At 39.8% G+C, this 21,076-nt stretch overlaps 1 protein-coding gene across 6 annotated transcripts in view; it reads right to left on the bottom strand.

Moving 5' to 3' along the window:
- Window positions 1-21,076, bottom strand: part of astn1 (astrotactin 1) — a 435,709-nt gene that overhangs the window by 17,440 nt on the left and 397,193 nt on the right. For all 6 annotated transcript variants that reach the window (XM_023261620.3, XM_023261621.3, XM_023261622.3 and 3 more), the window contains 2 exons: window positions 3,261-3,396; window positions 1,008-1,108 (listed from right to left, as the gene is read on the bottom strand). In XM_023261620.3, the coding sequence (XP_023117388.1) occupies window positions 1,008-1,108; window positions 3,261-3,396 (237 nt within the window). The remainder of the gene's footprint in view (window positions 1-1,007; window positions 1,109-3,260; window positions 3,397-21,076) is intronic.

Raw genomic sequence — 21,076 nt, 5'->3', positions numbered from 1 at the left:
CATTTTAAATGCCAGGAATTTTAAATGAAAACCTTCCTCAATAGTCACAATGACTTTTCACATATTGCAGCCTTTTATTCCCCAGGCATCAGGCCAGGGAACATTATATAGGCTTTCATTATAGAGATGTGATGCTCTTTCCTTTTTCTGCTGCCGTCTCACTTTTAGATTATGAAGACAGATGTAATTTTACATGCATTTCTTGGTATCAGTACCATTTTAAAATGAATTAATCATTGCCAACAAAGTGGTTGGGGATTTTACTTCAACTGGGAAATGTTAATCATCTTTTTATGGGATCGTCAGGCTAGGAACTCATCCCCCCTCTCCTTGATGATAACGCCAACAAAGTCAGTTCAAAACAGAGCCAGTGCACTGGAAGTATTGCATTTCACACCATTTATGCATTTCCAGGTATTAAAATCAACAGTATAAGCCCAGTAGTATCACACTTCACTGGATCGTGCATTTTTTACAAAAGCTGGTTCGAATCAGCAGCAGAATTTGCAATAACATTTTTTTTGTGAAGCTCTCACTGGTGTAGAGGGCGACAAATGATTTCAAGTCTTTAATTTTTGACATGGAATAACACATCTTTATAGCCAATATCCTCGCGGGATCGTAGCGTACAGTGTCTATAAACAGTCCTACTCCAGAGAGGAACACTATCTCCCTCTGACTTTATGACTCGCTCTATGAACTCATCTAACATCTGTTTTGTGAAGTCTTGAAACATAGCTGCTAACAGAAAGAGCAAAAGTCTCTCCTGGAAATTAGCTCTCCTGACAACATTAAGAAAACTAAATCCAACAAATTTCATGGTTTCTTCTTTAAAAAAAGATCTCTGACTGGCTAGATTATCATATTCTAACAAAATATATTCCTTCTAACAAATATATCTGAACACACAAGTTTTTCCAGACCACAGTTTACCTCAGTAATGAAGAGCGACACTGTGTGAGCCACCTGTGATTGGAATTGACTTTCGTCTGTGTCTCTTTTCTCACCTTGTGCTTTGACGTCATCCACAGTTGGACACGGAGTTTTGATGGTGACCTCACTTGGGCTGGAACGGCGCCCTGTGTTGTCTACTGCCCACAGCCGGAACCTGTACCGATAGACACAAAAGCACAAAGACAAACATAAATAACAACAAAGATTTTGAAAAAAGTAAAACTGCTGTTGATTGTAAACTGTTTTCTTGAATTTCCTGCAATGCCATCTGATGAGTCTGCTTCACCAGCATCATATCAGCAGCAGCGAACATATGACAACTGATGCACTTCCTGCAGATGTTAATGCAACTAAAAGTCTCCCTGTGTTGGGCCTGCATTATCAATACAGACTTTTCTCTTGCGCCAAACTGACAATTTGCACTTCTCTGCAGAGCTAATCAGCTGTGATTTCACTGAATGAATATCTCCACCTAGTGGCCAAAATGCAACTTGCAGCCACCTGCAGGAACAAAATATGAGGTAGCCACACAAACATTAAGAGCAGCAGGCCAAGGGGAAAAAAGCACTTTTATTACCAGCTCAGATCTTGTTTTACTCAACTGAGCAGTTGCAGATTAAAGAACCTACAGGTCTGCATACCTCAGTGAGACTTTAAACATTTGAATCCAAAGTATCCCCAATGACTGAACTTTTGCTATTGATGCAGCTGCAGGGTATGTTTTCTCTATCATACTTTCAAAACAGCATGTACATACTTTTCGCCACACAATATATTTTCCCCTACAAGGCGCCAATTTCAGGCTTTAGTACGGGTTCTGTCTGTATAGAAAATATAAGGAGTGTGCAGCGCCCTGAAGGGAGAGACAAGGCCTGGGCTTGGAGGAGATGAATGAGCTGTCAGACAGGATAGAGAGAGCAGGAGTCTCACTGATGCTGGGATTAAAAGGGCATGTGTAGCTGCTCACTCAGCCCACATATATCAAAGCTGAAGGGGCTCCGTCCGTGGGCCTCTTGCCCCCTTTTTTAAAATTCTCTTTTGTTTTGCTCATTCCCCGTTCTCCTCCTTGCTCTTGATCTTTTTCTCATTCATTTTGTTCTTTTCTTTCTCAATCCCAAGCATTTCCTCTGTTTTGTTGCTCGTGTTTTTTGTCCCTTCTTTCCCACTCTGTCTATCCACCTCTCTGCAGTGTGTATATGTGTGTGTGGCTTCCCTTCTGGCAAGCTGTCTGTGAGATAAGTGTGAGCATGCACATGAGAGCATCCGAGCATCCGGTGTGTGTGAGCTCAGAGAAGGACCTACATCTTGGTCACGGAATCACATTGTTAAGCCTCTTTTCTCTGCAGGCAAATGCAGAAAGACCATTGAACTATTTGAATTTCTCAAGGAACGAAGCATAATTATTCTATTGTCTTTTCATGTTTATTAAAGATGCCTTTTTTCAGGCTCAGACCTAACATAACCTAGCCTGCATTTTACAGTCACTCATGAAGAATATTTAATTACGTAGCATAACTAAGGGAACACAGTTGATTGGATAAACCCTGCCTCGAGTGTTCATGTTTACACAACTGAACTTAGACAAGTAAGTACATAAAAGGTGCTATTGTATGATTTCAGCTATTTTCAGCTTTGGTGCTCACTATGTAGGAAATAATGGATGCTGCATCTGCATGCGATCAAACCTTGAAAGTTCCTATAATTACCTAAATATTTTATGCATATATATATATATATATATATATATATATATATATAGATAGATAGATAGATAGATAGATAGATAGATAGACAGATAGACAGATAGACAGATAGACAGATAGACAGATAGACAGATAGATAGACAGATAGACAGATAGACAGATAGATAGATATCGGAAATTATTCATACCCCTAGCAAATTTAGACTTAAAGTTATTTTTATTCAACCAGCAAGTTGTTTTGTTTTGATTGGAAATGACACAGGTGTTTCCCAAAAGGTAATAAGATGATGTACAAGAGACATCATTGTGGAAAAAGATGAGTTACAAAGATGATTAGTATCGATTTTGCCTATAGCTACGTCATGATGTGTAAACCTTCTTTGTATAGAATTTCAATTGTCCAACACATGTATTAACAACAAAAACTGCAAACACTAAAAAATTAAAAACATTGCCAACTACAAAACAATCTTATCTTTTTTTGCATGTAAAGTTGTGGGGCTGTGCTCATCAGGCACAGATTTGCTCATTTGAACAGAGGTCAAGGTAAAAGTATGTTTATATACTTGATGTGTTGAGAAAAAAAAGAGAGCATATACTCACATGTATGTGGTGTCAGGCTCCAGGCAGCGGATTATCATGCTGATGGAGGAGGACAGCAGGTTAGGGATGTCACCGAGCATCACACATGGAGACCTGGCCCCAGACAAGATGTCATCCACAAAGCTCAGAAGGGTTTCTACAACAAAAAGACAATGGAGCATTCCTGTTAAGAGAGTTTTATTCTGCCCCCAGTGCTTCATATAGTTTAAGTAAGTTCTTCTTGTCCAACCCCAACTCCCAAATGAGTTGTTTGTCTCTACCTTATGAACATGACCAATATGAGTGTTTCTTCAATTAGTGCCACAACCAGTGAAAGGAAATATAACACAAAAACAACTTGGCTGGATTTAGAGACACATCGGGGTTTGGCTTAAAATGGAAGACACTCGTCACCATGGTGAAACTGAATGCTAACTTTCAGTTTGAAACATGAAACAAACACCATTCCTCTTTGTTAAGATCCAATGTTATGTCAACCCGTTTCTCAACCCCAATCTCCTCCCTATGCAGAGTTTGTGTCTTTATAAGAATGTCCCCTCAAGTTCTCCTTTGCTTCTGCCTCAAGGGAATGTTATAACCAAGAAGCCTAACTATGAGTCACATTGGAATAAGCTGCTTCCACATAATGAGCTTCTCAAGTATTTCTTTTTATGGCAGGATAGTCTCGGTTAGCAATCGGGCCATAAATTGTGCACAAATTAGTGAATTCAAATGTGCACCTTTAAACTGCTTTGAGGTAAGAAGAGGGACCTTGTGATGAATACACGTGTTATTCTGCATTTAAAAGATCAGATAAAGCTACTTGACATTAGCTCGGTGTTCTTCACAAAGCACAAATCAGATGAACATTGCCTTGCTGTACCACAACAAACACTACAACATGTATCTGTTGTGCCTATTTGTGAAAGGTTGGGTATTGTTTAAGAGATCCACAGTACAGAAAAATAAAATTGAATTGACTTTTATTTCTGTTTTAAGTGCTAAAAAAGTCTTTTAAAAAACACTCTTCCTTCAAACAGATAGCAAACGTGTGGCACTGAGATTTTACTGACTGAATGATAAGATGCAGACATGGTCAGATACATTTGACAGCAGTGGTCAGGTTTTGGATCACACCTGCTGAGAGAAAAAGAACAAGGTGTTCTGTATCACACTGATACACTTCTACACATGCAGCCCATTTACAGCTTTCAACTATGCTGTTGCAGATGGATGTTTGAGGGCACCTTGACAATGAAGCTGAGAGAGGAGAGCGTTATTCACTCACTGTACACTCACTTTTCCTCTGTAGATTTGAAGCACCAAGTTTTTCAAATGAAAGGTTTCTCCCACCTCCAGGTTTAGCTCCCCGACTTTTTGTATAATCCTTGAGTACCCTGTGTTGATGCCTTACAAGAAAAGTCTTGACTTGTTCTCCACACATGATCATTCACATGAAGTAAGAGTCAAAACATTACAAAAACAATTTAAAAAAGTGAATTTCCATATGCTGTTTTAGACAATATGTGTAACATGACTGAAATAGGAATTTGTTTTACTGTCTTCCAGATTAACAAAATAAATGTAATTGAATAAGAATGCTATTTTTGGACAATATTAACCAAAAAAAAAAGAAAGAAAATGCTGGGGTAGTTTTAACAGATACTGTCAGGGTAGAGGAGTATTAATGCTTACAGACATGAGAAAGTAAGTACTTGGCTTTGTTGCTCATATTTTGACTGAAACTCGTGGACAATTGTACAAAACACCTACAAGAAGTTATTTCTGCGGAAGGGGATAACACCAGTTTCTGAAGCCAAAGCTCTACTTACCACTACTCTACTTAAAATGATTGAAAATGTACATTTGCCTTGTAGTGTTCAAGTATCCTCTTTATCTGTAGGCACTGTATCAAACAGGGTCAAAGGTTTATCTGTGCAAATAAGTCAAAAAAGAACAAGTACTGTGGAATGATCTCTTACTACATGACTATAACTGGGTATACTTAGGTGACGTTAGGCACAGATGTGCATCACTGCCCATCTTGTACAACAAGAATGCATCATGTTTTATTCTTTGTGCAGCGTTAAGACTTTCACCTTTAAGTCAGTCCTCTCTTCTGAACATATCAAAGTACACTCTTAAGCTTCATTCTATCCCACTTTCCTTTAAAAATGGAAGAAAATGCAAAATTTGGAGGTATACGTAATGTTTTTTCTCTTGATTTACCAGTCAATCTACATTCTTACCCTCAACTACAGGCACAAGCACTGGGCTGTGACTGAAGGAATGAGATCATGAATAGAAAAGGCTGAAATGTATTTCCTCTGCAGGGCAGCTGGAGATAGGATGAGCAGCTTGAGCATCCGGACAGAGCCCAGAGTTCCTCTCCAGTCATTGATCAAACCCTCAACAACTCATCCCCAGTAACAAAATTGTATATTTCAATTTTTTTTTCCAAATGAAATAATCCCTTTGTCCTTTAAAATGGTTTAGATGTAAGTCTACACTATTGCTTCCTCCAGAACGTGCAAAGTCCCTGCCTCTTTCTCTATCCACCCCTCCACTGCTTACTGGAGCATGAGCACACTGGCTCACCTACCTATGACCCTGCAGCAACAATGTAAAGCGATGCTACTTAATGGCAAGATGCACTATTGGAGTATTTCAGCCAAACATGTTTGAATCTGAAATCGATTGTGAAGAAAAATAATGATACAGAATGCTCCACCCTGTGATTGTACAGGATTAGTTCCTTATGATTGTTACATGTGAAACACTGGCTATTTGCATTCATGTTTTTGAGACTTTCATACTCATTTTGACTTATTATATACCCTTATGCAAATAGAAAACACAATTTGGACATGTTAACAAGGTAAAAAAATATATAATTTTAATCAGAAATGGTCTTTCAGAGTGCCAACTGCCAAGCTACAACATTAAAATGCTCGTTGCAGAAGTCATTAATTGGGTCAATATATAACTGAGGAACTTTTGAAGTCCATGGGATATATCTTGCATACATTTTTATTAAAAGTAAAAAAAACTATTTTTTTTATGTTCATTATGATCATGTCTTTACAAATTCCATAATTATTTATTATGGAAACAATCACTTATTAATAAAAAATGACTGGATATTACTAAAATGTCAACTAAATAAATAAATGTAATAATCACCACCTTCTAATTAGCTAAGCAATAATAAAATGAGCTTATTCAAAAATAGTTTTGATTGTGTTCTTTTTATTAAATTGAGATATTCATGACAGATATTATTTTCTGGCATTATATCAAATTTTATATTGAAAAGAACAAATTGTATCTGTGTCTGAGAAATCACTTTCCACTAAGTTACCCATTACAAAAACACCTCTCAAGGAAGTGTGTTAATTCCAGATCACATGATCTGCTCCACATGATGTCATTTCCTCCTGAAGAATAGACTGGCAAGACTCCAAGGCTTTCTGACTTATTTAATATAAAGTAGTGTGTGAGTCAAGTGTGGATTTATGGCATGTCAATAGGTTTACTACAATATCTTTATAAATAACTTTTAATTTCAATTTTACTCAATTGTATATATAATATTTAGAAGAGTCATTCTCTAAAAATATCATGTGGTGTTTGGTTATAGGCGGCCATGTTGATTTTAGGCCTGAAAACTGCAAAATGTCAACTATGCTACAAAAAGTCCCGCAATTACATATTGACCCAATTATAATCCAAATAAGTTGTGCATGATAATATCATGTGCAATAATGTAATTCAAAGTTGTTAAGACTTTTTACTTTTAGTTAGTCTGAATCAGATATAACACCTGTATTCACCTGAGCCTCTCAGATGAAAGAGAAGCAACCCTGTGACCCCCCCATCTCCTCCTCTTCCATCACCTCCTCTTCAAGGCTCCTTTCCTGCTGCCCAGGTCGGTGGTGACACATGCAGCTAGCTATGTTTTCCCAGCTGGCAGGGCGTACGTCGAAAGGGCAGTTGGCCATCAGTGTGTGTGTGTGTGTTTCGCTAAGAGGAAAAAAAAAACCTCTGCTTGGAAAAGCCAAAGTCTGTCTGTGTGTTTGAAGGTGTGTGAAGTGATGGCTGCTCTGAGGTGGTCATCTGTGACCCTCCTCTGCACAAGCACTGCCTGTCTGTGCGTATTTACACAATGTGTGTGCGCGTGCGAAGTGATGGCCACCCTGAGGTGGTCACCTGTGGCTTCCCTACACAGGAGCTCTCCTTCTGTGTGTCTGTAAATATGTGTATGTGTGAGTGATGGCTGCTCAGAGGTGGTCACCTCTGTCTTCCCTGTCAACCTCCCTACATGCCACCGGCTGGTAACAGCTGAGAGAGCACGGAGAGGGTAAAAAAAAAAAAAAGGTGTGTAACAGCTGTCAGAGAGAGGTGTTTACACGGCGCAGAGACTGACACACAAGTGAAAGACATAAACACCGCTGGAGATGTAAATGAAAAGTGACATTGTGAGGCTTTGCACCACTTAGCATATTAATTGCAAAACCGGTTGGAATATCTGTCTCGTGTGTAAGGAGGCATATAAAAAGGAAACTGTTTAAACCCTCACTGGAGAAGGCTGGTTGGAAATATGTTGAGCAATTCTCTCAACATGCGTCAAGTTTATTCCTAGTATTTCCCTTTCCCCCTATGCCTCCTCTGCTGCCCTGTCTTTCCCTACTGGGTCTGTTTTAAAGGGAGTGCTGCTCCTCTCAGTCTCCTGGCTCTCTGGTTGCTGATCAGCCTCACACACCTGCTATCCATGTACTTATCCCCTTGGCAGTATATCAACCTCGACTCTTCACCCACTCATCACCTCACTGTTGTTGTTTCAGCTGGTGTGGTGGTTCTCAGGTCACTTAGGACAGTGCATTCTCGGCTTTGACCCCACGCATACCTGCCTGTTTTCCCGTTTGACTCCCTGCGTGCCGATCAGTCTTCCAGCCACAACCCTGCCTTCATTCCTGCTCTGCGTGCTCACCAGCCAACAGCTTCCCTCAGCCCCTTGCATTCGCCTGCTATATAATCCTGACCTCGATTCACTTTCGCTCCCTGAGAGCAGACAATAAAGTTTTTCTTTCCAACTCTGAAATCGCGTCCTGTATTTGGGTTCCCCCCTCAAGCACAGCACAACAGAGCTCCAAATGGTAAATGGTGCCCAACATCAATCACCATATCGTTCCAGTCTGTCCAAACATTGCAACATTTGTGACTTCAGTTGAGATTCTGTGTTTTGCACTGGCTGTGTTTACCTCAACTGCCTCTTGCTGTAGACCTTTACAAGGCTAACTGAAATATACTTTAAACTCTAATAAAACCGTCAAGATGTGACTCTCATCTTTAAACATTCATGGCACAAATTCAGTCTTTTTTATAGATGGAAAATCAGGAGAAAACAGCAGGGAAACTACTATTTACTTTCTCTTTTAGCAAAAAATGATAGTGGAGGTTAAACAATTTCCTGTTCTTGGTTTATCTGTCAAATCTTCATGTAAGTCAATTCCAGGTCACTGCAGCAGTACAGTTTCTTTTTTGAATGGCACTTTCTGAACTAGCTACACGATACTATATGGATTGTATGTGCTGAATCCCTTGAGTTCTCCAACAGAATGACAGTATAGCAATCCAAAATTACTCAAATGAACTAGTCCTCCAAAGAAGAAGAACAGCTTTTGATAACTTCACCCAAGAACATCAGGGGAGATTATTTACATGCGCTAAAGTTTGGATAAAGAGAAGGCTGGGGTTGATGGATGGTTCAATAAAACAGTGACTGAATGGACTGTTCCATTTCCAGCCTAGAATTAATGCTTTTTTTCCAACCATAACCGGAATTCTAGATGCTAAACAAATAGTTTACATCGAAAGCTCTGATAGGGTAATCATCTTCAGCTGTTGCTACTGTTTTTTTGACTTTTTGTGTATCATTTTTTTAAACTAAAGTCATTAAAGCCATGTTGAATGGAGATACTGTTGACCAGAGGACATCTGCATATAGTTATTTCAGATTATAATTTTTAAGTCTTGAGACACTAAAATGTTGTTTGGAGGTTCACAGTTAATGACAGCCTGTTGACTCTAAAAGATACTGAATAAAATACATACAGTTTGACTAGCGCCGTACCAAAACAGTACACCTCAATGTATTTATTGCATGTGAGGTTTACCTTAAGATAAAAAAAAAAGTAAAACAAAATAGATACAATCATCTGAAGCCATTCTCTAATGTCAGATAACTAACGCTAAGGAAAGGTTGTGATAAGATGGTTGTAAACCTGCTGTAGTTGTATGCACACAAGGTTTCCTCTACAATCTGGGATTATTACCAATATTTCAGACACATTTGTTGCATTTTCCCCCTCCAAATATTAAGTTTAGATGTATTATGTAAAGGCATGGCTTGTTTTCTTCCTGTCTGATCATCCGACTGCTCAGGTTTTATGCTCTTTTGCTGAGTGCAAAGTCAACAAAAGGTATGACCAAATCTACAAACATAAGACCCTAGGTTGTGATAAGAAGGAATTATGCTCGTCTGTGTAGAAAATCCATTATATTGCTCTCTTGAACCTTTTTGCATATTTGGCCTCACCTCAATCCCACATCTCAAGGTATGTATTTTGCCTTTGGCTGTGTCAAATGGACTGTGATTGGAAAATTGTTAGCCAAGCGCAGATGGATGATCCATTCTCAAATACTCACATCCCTGTCTGCTCTCAATCCCAAACTGCCTCTCTCACATGTTGTAAAGCTGTGCAGGAGGAGGAGGAGGCAGCTGGCTCCAGACCAAATGGTCATGAATACTTTAACAAGCCTTTGCTCAAACAAAAGTCATGAGCTCATTAAAAAAAACTGTGTTGGTTTAGATATGAATGTCTGAAAATATGAAAAACAAAAACGCTGAAACACATTTGGCTGTGGTGAACATTATTATACGGTGGGTTCAAGTACTGCCATCTACACTTTATCTGTCCAATCTCTCCTGTCAATGCCATCTTCCCTGCCAGTCTTCTCTGTAAACCACCTGAAGCAGCAGAAGTGTATTAGACAGCCCATTTAAAACAGTTTGAGGAACCCCGCTGTATGCTGTCATGACGAGAGGAATGCTTGATGTGGGTGGCCTGCTGGCCAAAAGAACAGAAAGTGCACCTAATTTGACGGTAACAAATAGCTCAGTCAAGGGAGACCTGTAACATTGTGAACACTGTGTGCTGCCATGGCATTTATGGACATGACTCAACACAAGGAGAATAAAAATGTACAAAGAAATAAAATGTTTCTCTAGTGTGTTGATTGCTGACAGACAGATGAAAAAAAAAAAGAGATTGATCCTGGAAGTAAATCAGAGCAATACTTTGCCCCTGACAGCTGCTGACTTAGCCAGCTTGAGATGCTTACCACGAACTTGAAAAACCCAAACAACACAGCAAGAGTTTGGACCCGTTTGCAATTCTACATATGAATATCACCTGATAATTGCATCTCCAAGCTCCTGAGGCATTTTATCATGGTCACTTTCTGTGTAACACTTCCCAATGCACGGCCAATCAAAAATCGTTACCCTGCATTGTCTGGTGAGATGAAGATGAAATGAAAGAGAAATATGACTTCAATATAGTGGGAAAAAAAACTTTTGCGGCTGAGTGACACTTCAATTCAGAAAAGGAAAATGGAGGTTGAATGATTTATGCCATGACAGACGCAGAAAAATGAACTGCTGGCAAGAAAACGGGGCGCATTTTGATGAAATCACATTTTTCACAACATATTGAAATGTATTTTCGCTCAGTTGCTGTGCAATTCCCACCATCTGAGGAACATGATCCTGCATTTCATTTCTGGAGCGCAGGCCAGCCGGCTTATCCTAAGACGACATTGGTAGACTGTTAAAGGTTCAGTTGGGAAGTGTTGTAAATCTGTCCATTTAGCAAAATCAGTAAATCTGCCTGAGACAGGAAATTCTAGCCTGATAGTTCCTGAGCGGACAGCAAAGATTTCAAGCAGCTACTATGGGAGACGCTGTGAATGCTGAAGCACATATTATAAATGAATACTGTAACGGAATGTTTCATTATGCTATATTTAAAATTTACAGCCATAGGCACAGCTGGACTTGTTGTCCACACTGAACCATATAAGGATAAGATCAGAGAATAAGTTTGAACTTTTTGCATGCCAAAATCAGATTTCAATTTCAGAATTTTGTGCTTTTATTGGTTGGCAGCTATTCGGTTTGTTTTAGCTCTGATTGGCTGTGGATGATAATGAGTGATCAATTACTACTGTTAATATAGTCTAAGTTCAGCAAATCGAAAAGCAGCTGATAGCTACAGCTTAGCAACTGGATGTAGACATCGTATATTTGTCAAGCTTTGGATTTCTCCACATGCCAAGGAAATGTATATTGGAAACTACTTATACTTTGGATATAAAGACCTCTGAGGCTGGAGGCTCCAGAGCAGTTCAAATTAGTTTAAAAAGATAAATATAGTAATTTGGCCATGTCCAAAATCCCTCCTCATAGTATTACCACATTCCTTGCACTGTATTTACTGCCTGCTATTTTATTTGAATGGCTGATATTCATGTGTTATTTAACATATAATGTCCTCAAAAACCCCACAATGGAATAAAATATGGTAGTGTCTCCGTACATTTCTTGCAAACGCAGTGGACTGTATGGATACTATATACAAATAAGAGCTGCAGTCAAAATTTACTACTAATCAACTGAGCCATTATTTGATCATTCTGTTACTTGTATGTTTGGATCTTTAAATAGAAACTTTGTTTCTCATATTTTGAGGCTTTTATGAGTTTGCAGTATTGGAATTTGTACTCAGGTGCAAACTGAAATCACACAGAAAGACATTTCTGTGGAAATGCACTCGTTCATTCTGAACACAGAGGGCAGAATGCCGAACATAATTGCAGACAACTCCAAATTGATCCAGTCTACAACAAAGGATTTGTATGAGGTTAAGTAAAGCTGGATCTTATCTACAACGGAGAGTCATGTTTAATGCAGAGCACGGAACACACACATATTGTAGAGGTCCGGTTTTCGAGGGGATCGAGCGCCACAGCTCTGGGGAACTTGTCATTCAGCTGGAGTTGTTTACCCTCAGCATTCTTAAAGTATGATTGGTTGGAAAAATCAAGGATTGCCAGGAGACTGATGTGAGTTATGGGATGTCTCACCTTTTGAAGTACTGCCTGCTGTCATCAGTTCAGTTGTGCAGGCCTGGACCCTTTGTGTGTGTGTGTGTGTGTGTGTGTGTGTGTGTGTGTGTGTGTGTGTGTGTGTGTGTGTGGACCCTTTCAGCTAATTCACTGCTGTTTTTCTCTGCTTCTTAATGGAAAGGACAGGTGCGTTAAAGATGATAATGTTTTTACTGCGGAATCTAAATGCCCATCAGACATCAGGTTGTTGTATATGGAAATAAATAAAAGGTCACAAATAGTGGTGTCACTTTTCATTGGTGTTTTGATTCATGAGGGCTGGCTGTACCATGCCAGGCGACTTTATAGCCCGCAAAAGAGGCCACATCACCTACAAAATAAAAACACCGCTTATGATTTTGATGTACAACCAATACCTAATTCAAAACACAAATGCATACTAACAATGGTAACATAGTGTTCCTCAAAAACAGTAGGCCACTTTCAACAGAATTTGTGGACTTTTTCAGTGTGGCACGAATGTCTAAACACACTCCACAATGGGAACCTCTTTCTGGACCAATCACGGGGGAGGAAAAAGTAGAGGTGCTGGAAAAAAAAGCTGACTGGTTAAACTGTGAGAGGACAACAACAACATGCACCATTTTTTCCATCCTCTCGATGTTCTCCCTGATATCGGCAAATGAGTTAACATAACGAACCCTCCATTGTTCGAGAACTGGTGCTGTGTCCAATAACTACCATTTGTTGCTGTTCTGGTGCACTCTGAGGTAACATCGTGGTTAAAGCTTCTGGATCCGACACAAAAAGGCAAAAAGGATCAATTATGGGACGATTACTGCAAAGGTTTGTGCCACGTGCCCCAGGTTCCTGCAATGGAAAGCCACCTATTGAGATGATTTCTGAAAATTTTCACACTAATTTGATTCCTTCCTCATAAGATGAGAGGGCTGACTTCAGTTTAATGTAGCGTGATTAGCTTAACTTAGCAATGAGACTGTGGACAGGTAGACCCAGTTAATCTGGCTCCATCCAAAGTGAAAACAGCAATCTAAAGTCAATCAATTAAAGTGCTGTATCTTGTTGATTTAATCTGTTCATAAAGAAATTTGTTTTTTTATTTGTTTTGAACTGCCACACTGGTACCAAACCCACCAACTTGAGGAGTTAGTAGAAGTTTTTGAACAAACCAAGGCTCATTGTTTCAACACTCTCCAGTCTTTAGGCAAAGCTGGGCAAACCACATCCTGACATTCGTTCCAGAGATTATATTAATTCCCTTCAGGCACATCCACGACAGTCAATCTGCTCAATTCACTCTTAGAAAATAGCAAATAAGTGCATTTCCCATAAAGCTGGTTCTTTAGACAAACTACATAATTTTCCACTTTCAGCCTCTGAGGCAGGAGGCTTCATTCACAAGTCAAAACAGGTTGTGTGATTTGTACGGCATGTTAGTATGGAAGCGTGGAAGCAATTTCCATCAGCTTTAACTACATTCAAAACGCTAAAAGAAATACGATCATTGAGCAGTTTATTGGTGCACCAAGCTAATAACTAATGGAGCCTAATGCAGTCATAGCACTGATAGATGTCAGTGCCACACTGAAACACTGACATACTGAGTATTTCCTGAAAATGAAGGCAAAATGCAGCTTAATGATTTTATTTTTTTTCATTTTTTTCCTCCTTCCCTGACAGTGAAAGCAGTCATGCACTGAAACAGAAGTCAGGCTTCAGAGAGGCCCATATCCTGAACCTGATGAACTGAGAGGAGAGGGGTGGGAGGAAAATAAGAGGAGGGCAAAGAGAGGGAGAGTGCAAATGGGAAGTTTACAGTGCTGCCACACACACACACACACGTACACATACACACACGCACGCACAAACTCCCAGATCCTACCTAGATAAAGGTAAACACTTCAGTTTAAATGATCTCCTTACTCCGTCCTATAACAGGTTTCACGACGGGCTGCCTGGGAATTCATCCACTTCTGTTAAAGCAGACAGCTTCCTTGTAACTAGCTGTAATTGGCAGCTACACACACACATACACATACACGCACAAAATTGGCAACAGAAGCCCTAACAAATAACATCTGGACGTGGTCGTCTACCTTTCCACTGGATAAAAGGAAAAGAGACCAGCACCACAACAACATCAGATCACCGACAAACCCTTCACTGTTGTTTCTTGGCACTTCTTCCTCAATCACTACCAGACCCTAATGATTGGTCGCATGGACGGGACTGCTCGTAACTTCTGGAGAAAAATGTCCCACTGGATGTGAAGGGGTAATTGTTGAATAGGAGGAAGATGATGATGAACAGACTTTGATAGCCTGAAGGCTTCCTTCAGAGAAACAGCCCTTCAATCTCTGTGCGCTTTCCTTCAATTTGTGTTTGATATGTACGCTGCGTAGCTGCATTTGCGTCACGGCGGTGCAATTCGTATCTTCAGAGGGGCGATAAATTGTTTTATAATTTGATAGAAATGCGCCTGACTACATTGAGAGCAGTTATCGTGAGAAAGCTTTGCACGGCAAGTGTAAATTTAGCCAAATACGTCAATAAAAGAATGAAACACCTTGGGCAAAGGCGGATGCAACGAGCAATAATACATCAGCAGTGCCTGAGTAACGGCTGCATGCCTGTCATACCTTGTAAACAACTACATAGTTACAAAACGAAAACTTTCATGTGCACATATCAGTGCTTTAAATGTGGTTTATGTGAGGATTTTTGGCTTGTCTCAGTCTCTCTGCTTACTTTCATCTGTCTTACTTTCTTTCTCCAAATCACTTTCTTTTTAAATGCGTCTTCCCCTTCCCAATTTGTTTCAAATGAACGCCCAGCTCTTATGGACAATTCACACTGACAACATTTTAAGTGCTTCTGGAGTGTTCAGGCTGTCCATCAGGTGTTCGTCTCACGCAACAAATATAATTGTACGTCTACAAATGTGTCAGTTCACGCCGACTTGCCTCAAATGTTTCACTTCCTTGCGTGCTCAGTGATCCAGATAGCGTGCCTTTCAAATCACGCAAACTTCTCACTTTTCTATGAACTTGGGGAATAAATTTGCAATGATCCATCAAGGCCCAGAGCTTCCCAGTGAACCTTTTCATATCAGTATGACCTCAAAAACAATGACCAGTTTCTGCCTGTAAAAACAATTTTTGTATTTTGACCTGACTGATACTTCAGGTGTTATTTCTCTGATTAGTGAAGATCATGGTGAAGACCAGCCGCTGTTCATTCAGCACCAAAGAAGCTGTGCTGAGAAAAGGGCAGTGAGGTCCGTGGAGACAGTCAGCATGGTGGTCAGTTTGCTTCTTTAGTAAATATACATTATTCTTTCTTTTTACAACCGATAACATCACAACAACAACCGTACTAGGTTGTTAAGGAGAAGCTCATTTCTACATCTCTGTATTATTTTCTGATGTGAAACATCACAGATACATTGCATCTTCTTCTGATTTAATCTTAACTAGTGGGCAAGGTGGCTCCAACCCTCCAAGCAGACCTTGTCAGAGCTGGGGAATATCCACCACCTTTCAATAGAACATCAGGCATCCTAACCTCTGCAAGGGACTGGTAGCTGTTGGTGGACCTTGACACTGATAGGAATATCCACTGATCTGCACTTGATAAACATGAAAGTATGTGCAAATGGAAGTGCTGATCTGGCCATAGATAAAAAGTCAAAGGATCACTAAATTGCAATCCATCATAGGAAAAAAAAATTCTTTGAAAAGATTTTGTACTTGCTTGACTGACCGTTGCATCCCATGAGCCATGACACAACCATTGCTAAAAACACAAACATTTTTAAGTCACTGGTAATCATTTTAACATTGTATCCCTTTATCACTCATATGCTATAAGAAAAATCCAATTTGGGCTCAAAACATTTGCAATTTACTTTTTTATAGTCCTATGAATTTTGAATTTTGAATTTTTAAGTAAAATTGACAAATCCAGCAAAGTTTCAAACTTTGCTTAAATTCTCAGTAAAAAAACAAAACAAAAAACACTAAATTAAATCCAGCAACAAAAAGGGTGCGAAGCAACAGCTCACCATTCTCACACACTGCGAGCACAACTGCAGCACTGTCCACAGTGAAAAGTGCATCATTTTAATCACTCAAGCAACTTCAGTCTGCTTTAATACAGAAAGAATACATTGTAATGTCATACTGCTGTGGAGACCAGGACTGGACGATGCTTGACGCTTAAATATGCAACAGTCAGGGCTCAGAATCCATTCAGACTGTGGCAAACAACATTCAAGACAAATGCAGTGGAAGGACTCACTTTTCCTAGAATACAAGCGCAGTGCTCTCTGCTGTTCATCTGCATGTACTGTAAGCGATGTTTGCATGAAATGACAGAGAAGGTTGTGCATGGTACTTACAAGAAGAATAACAAATCCACATGGAGAATGATACAAGCACAAATGGAGATGAACCAGACAGCACCTGGATACTATTACCAAAGTGTTTTTCATTTATTCCATGAATACATGCCAGAGAGACTGATTTACCAGCACAGTGTTTAGCCTCTGACATCTAAAATTATTATCTTTTTTATGATGCTGCCTAAAAAGGCCTGTCTGCTTTTTAAAGGAAGTTTTAGCAAAAGTAGGCCTTTGTGACCAGGATATGTAATGAACTCTTTTTAGGATTGCCCTCTCTTGATTACAGTAGATGATGTTAAAAACAGGAGGGCAGCGTGAACCTGAACAGCCCAACATTGTTAATGATCAGAAGAAGAAAGACATTAGCACAAAAAGGAGGGTATACACGTGTCTTAGATTGTTTCTCCTTCCAGATACCAAGCAGACAAATGAGATGCTGGTGGGAAAACATTTCTCAGAGATGAGGTATTGTCTCTTTCACCACAAGGAGACACTGAGCACAGGAACAGAAATAATCACAAGGATACAGTTTACAGGGTTTGCTTCTTGAATCTTAAATTGCAGCCATGATAAGGTTGCATGGTTTCATACACCATCAAGTACAGAAGTTTAGCCTGGACTGCTGCTAATTATCAAATCAGCTTTTTGGGGTTTAGTCCTTTCTACAAATGGCATCAGGGAAGCAAGATAGAAATAAAAGACTGCACAAATTAGGTTGTTTAATTAAGATCCCAGCTGGTTGGTGAAGAATGCAGAATACAGCCATATTGGTTTTCTAAGCTCCTGAGCAAGTGAAGTGGCTGAGCTATTGTTATTATTATTGGTAAACACACTTGAAGGTGGACATTGATGAAAGTTTGGTGCATCTGCGGTTCGGACTTCCTATTCTTCTTCTTCCTGATAGGAATTGGGATCTTTCCTTTCATCATTTTATCCAGGGTGAGAAGAATTAGAATTAATAGATTTTTAATAGGCTTCCTCCAGTGATGCCTCCAACACCCATCTGTTTATGTGCTAAACATCAGTTCACTGGAACCAGCCTTTTTGGAATCCTTGGGTTGGGCTCAAGTTGGAACGTTATAAGACTTGGTACAGACAGAGACATCAATGTTTAAGTTCGCAAAGATGAAAAAAAATCCTGGGGTGACCTTGATCTGAAAACCAATGGGTATTTTGTTACTGGAATGCGTGCCATAGACTAACCAAGTCCATGATCAACTGTGAGATATTTCATAAAAATGTACGTGGTAGCACAGCTCCCGGACAAAGACTGATGATGAACTTTGTAGTTTATATCAAACCTGAAGCCTTTATTTTGGAGCCTGGAGTACAGAGAAATGCAGAACGGGCCACTGATGACCACCTGCAGTTAGCTGGATCAAATGATTCAGCAAACTGCTAGATCTGATAAAACTCACTGCGCAGTGGGGGCAAACTGGGCCCCTTTTCGGAAGATGATTGAGTTTTTCCTTGATGGAAACTTTTCCTGCAGATGTTGTATGAAGTTGTGCTGGAGAGCACTATGTTCTTTCTTTATGGTCACAAGCAGAGTGTGGCTGAACTAGTCTTAAAAGTCACTGAAAGTTTCATTGGTTAAGGCTTCTGAATCTGAGTTCTATATACTTTCAGGTGGAATTGTTCCGAATGCAACTAGGCGGAAACCTGAAGGCAAACCCACTAGATCATGCATGAGGGGTTTTATATCTTCTCTGACCAGAAAATGCCCCTGGATTTGGCAGGTAGACGTAGAATCTGAGTAGTAAAAGGTACAAATGGGCTGCTGCTATCTTTGCAACCAGGTGGCTGGTGTGGAGAATATTTTCCCCATGAATGGAGTATTACACTTAACATATCCACACTAACAGCATTTACTTTCCAAACAGCCAAACAGAAATTGCTCAGGATGACACAGGGCTTGCACTCAGTGGAATAAAGAGAAAGCAGGTGGGAAAGGTCAAGCGGTGGCAGCTCAGAGGAAGCGACTGGTGCTAAGAGGAAACTCAGCCTGGTTTAGATTTGGGGCAAAGCACGTGTTCTGGTCTCCCCCATTGTTGGTATGTATGCATGTGTATGTGTGTGATGTAAATAGGTGAGTAATGTGTTTATTGATTGGATTCCGAGTTCCACTGACCCTTGAGCAAACCTTGCCCTAGCCGGGTGATCAAAGCTGTTACATCACTGGATCACTCTCAGCTCAGGGGATGTTTGTTTTCACAGTGAGAACTGGTCCAGCCTAGTGGTGCCCTGACTTAAAGCAGACTTCCTATTTTGTGAGGCGTGCACACATCTGCTGGGGACCCTGCAAATGCGTGAGCGTATGTGAGCGATTCCACTATGATCTCACCTTGTGTGCCTGAAGCTTGTTAAGGGAAAGATTACTGCACAAACAAGCTGTTGTTAGCTCCAGATCTCGCCGAGCTCTGAGTCCGTTGATCATCAGCTGTATGTACTGTATGTAGACTTATCTAACATTACATAACCACGAGCGAGGAAGAAAAACACACAAATGCAACCGTGCAGCTGTCAATGAGTGTACGCTCGGTGTATAAACAACAGACTTTTAAGGATGTTTTGTAGTAAGCATCTGTTTCTGATGAGCCTCAAGAGAAAGTAAAGGGAAGATATTTGGTCTTTTATTTATTTCATTTGTTTATTTTTTTCTGTTTCTTACACAGATGATCAGCCGTGTCTGTTCAGATCTTTTTCCCGTAAATGGATGCTCTGTTTTTATCGTTCTTCTGGAATTTATCATGCAAACCATTTGGGGATTAACTTCAGGGAAGAAACAATATTTCAGATACTGAAGTAGCATCAAACGGCCTCTAAGAGCAGTAGTGCCAGTGTAAAAACAAATGATTAACATCAATGATAACATGTAAATCCCCGTGTCAACTATTGATTAATGCTTTATAAAAGATTCAGCCTCTGTTTTGTACTATACAGAAATTTACTCTTACTTTACCTATTCCTCCATAAAAGATGATGTGGGTGCGGAGGGGTTGGGGAAAGACAGACAGAGGTAAGAGAAAAAAAACATTAGAAAAACAGAAACTATCCTTGGATGTAATATAATTGTTATCTCCGTGTCGATGGCATTTTCATAATCCCACATTTGGCCCTGAGTTTACACCATTATGCTCTTTTGACTGTCTGACTTTTAAGAGACAAAGTTAGAAATCAAAACTTGAAAACCTGGGAGTGAGTCAAAGAAGACACTAAAAATGGCAGAATTAACGAACCACCGAAGCATAGCAGATTCATCAGTCTGAGGAAAGCTGATAAATGCAGACAGCATTAAAATCTCCCAGCTCATGACATTCAGCAAAACCATCCAAACCAGAAACATCTTCTGCTGATATATGTCCACAACTGTAGAAAACAAGTCTGTATATTCTCGTTGATTGATTTCTCTTGTCACTTATCTAGAACGTGGATTCCATTTGATCTATATAAGCACATTATACACTTACATCTCTGCTTGTTAAAGCATCATTAAAGATGGCGAAAAGCCACTGCAATGCATCCATCATAACTCCTCATTTATTATGCTGTAAAACCTATTGCAGTAAATTTCGCCTGCACCCAGGGAGCTGTGGTTTCTACCATTCCTTTGTCATACGACATTGTGATGAAAAACTACTTTAATGACCTTAGCGCTCTTACCACGCACTATATAGTATGATTTAATCAAGATATGGTTTGTCTAAAATGTTTTGATTGTACGCTGACTGTATATTTTGTAGATGTTTCATCCAACAAATTCAGTTTGACCTGTGTTTTACCCTGATGCCTTTTAGAAAAAAGAAGAAACGATAAAGAGAAAACAAAAACAAGAAAAATGAGGGAACGACGGAACATGTGGTAAAAAAGAGAAGACGGAGGAGGCCAAAGAAGGGGCTTGTCTATGAAAAGAGCCTAGCAAAAGAGGGAAGGAGAAGAAAAAAAGGAGGTGGTTAAAGAAAAGATTAAAAGAGAAGTGATAAGAATTTCAGGGAGAGAAATGTCATGGAAGAGGAGGAACAGGAGATGAGAGGAAAGATGAGGGAGTGGTGAAGGAAAAGCGAAAGAGAGGAGAGGCAGCCAAGGAGAGATCTGTAGAGAACTGAACATCAGCTCATGTGAGACTGATTCTCTGAGATGACAGAAGACTGACAGCTGAAATCAAAACCACACTGTACAAGTGGGCTCTTCTAGATCTTTCCATCTTTTTCAGCCCCACTCCTGT

The sequence above is a fragment of the Amphiprion ocellaris genome, chromosome 10 (genome assembly GCF_022539595.1).
Source record: "Amphiprion ocellaris isolate individual 3 ecotype Okinawa chromosome 10, ASM2253959v1, whole genome shotgun sequence".
NCBI classification, from domain to species: Eukaryota; Metazoa; Chordata; class Actinopteri; family Pomacentridae; genus Amphiprion; species Amphiprion ocellaris.
The sequence above is the reverse complement of the archived record's forward strand: the minus strand, read 5'-3'. Positions and strand labels throughout refer to the sequence as shown.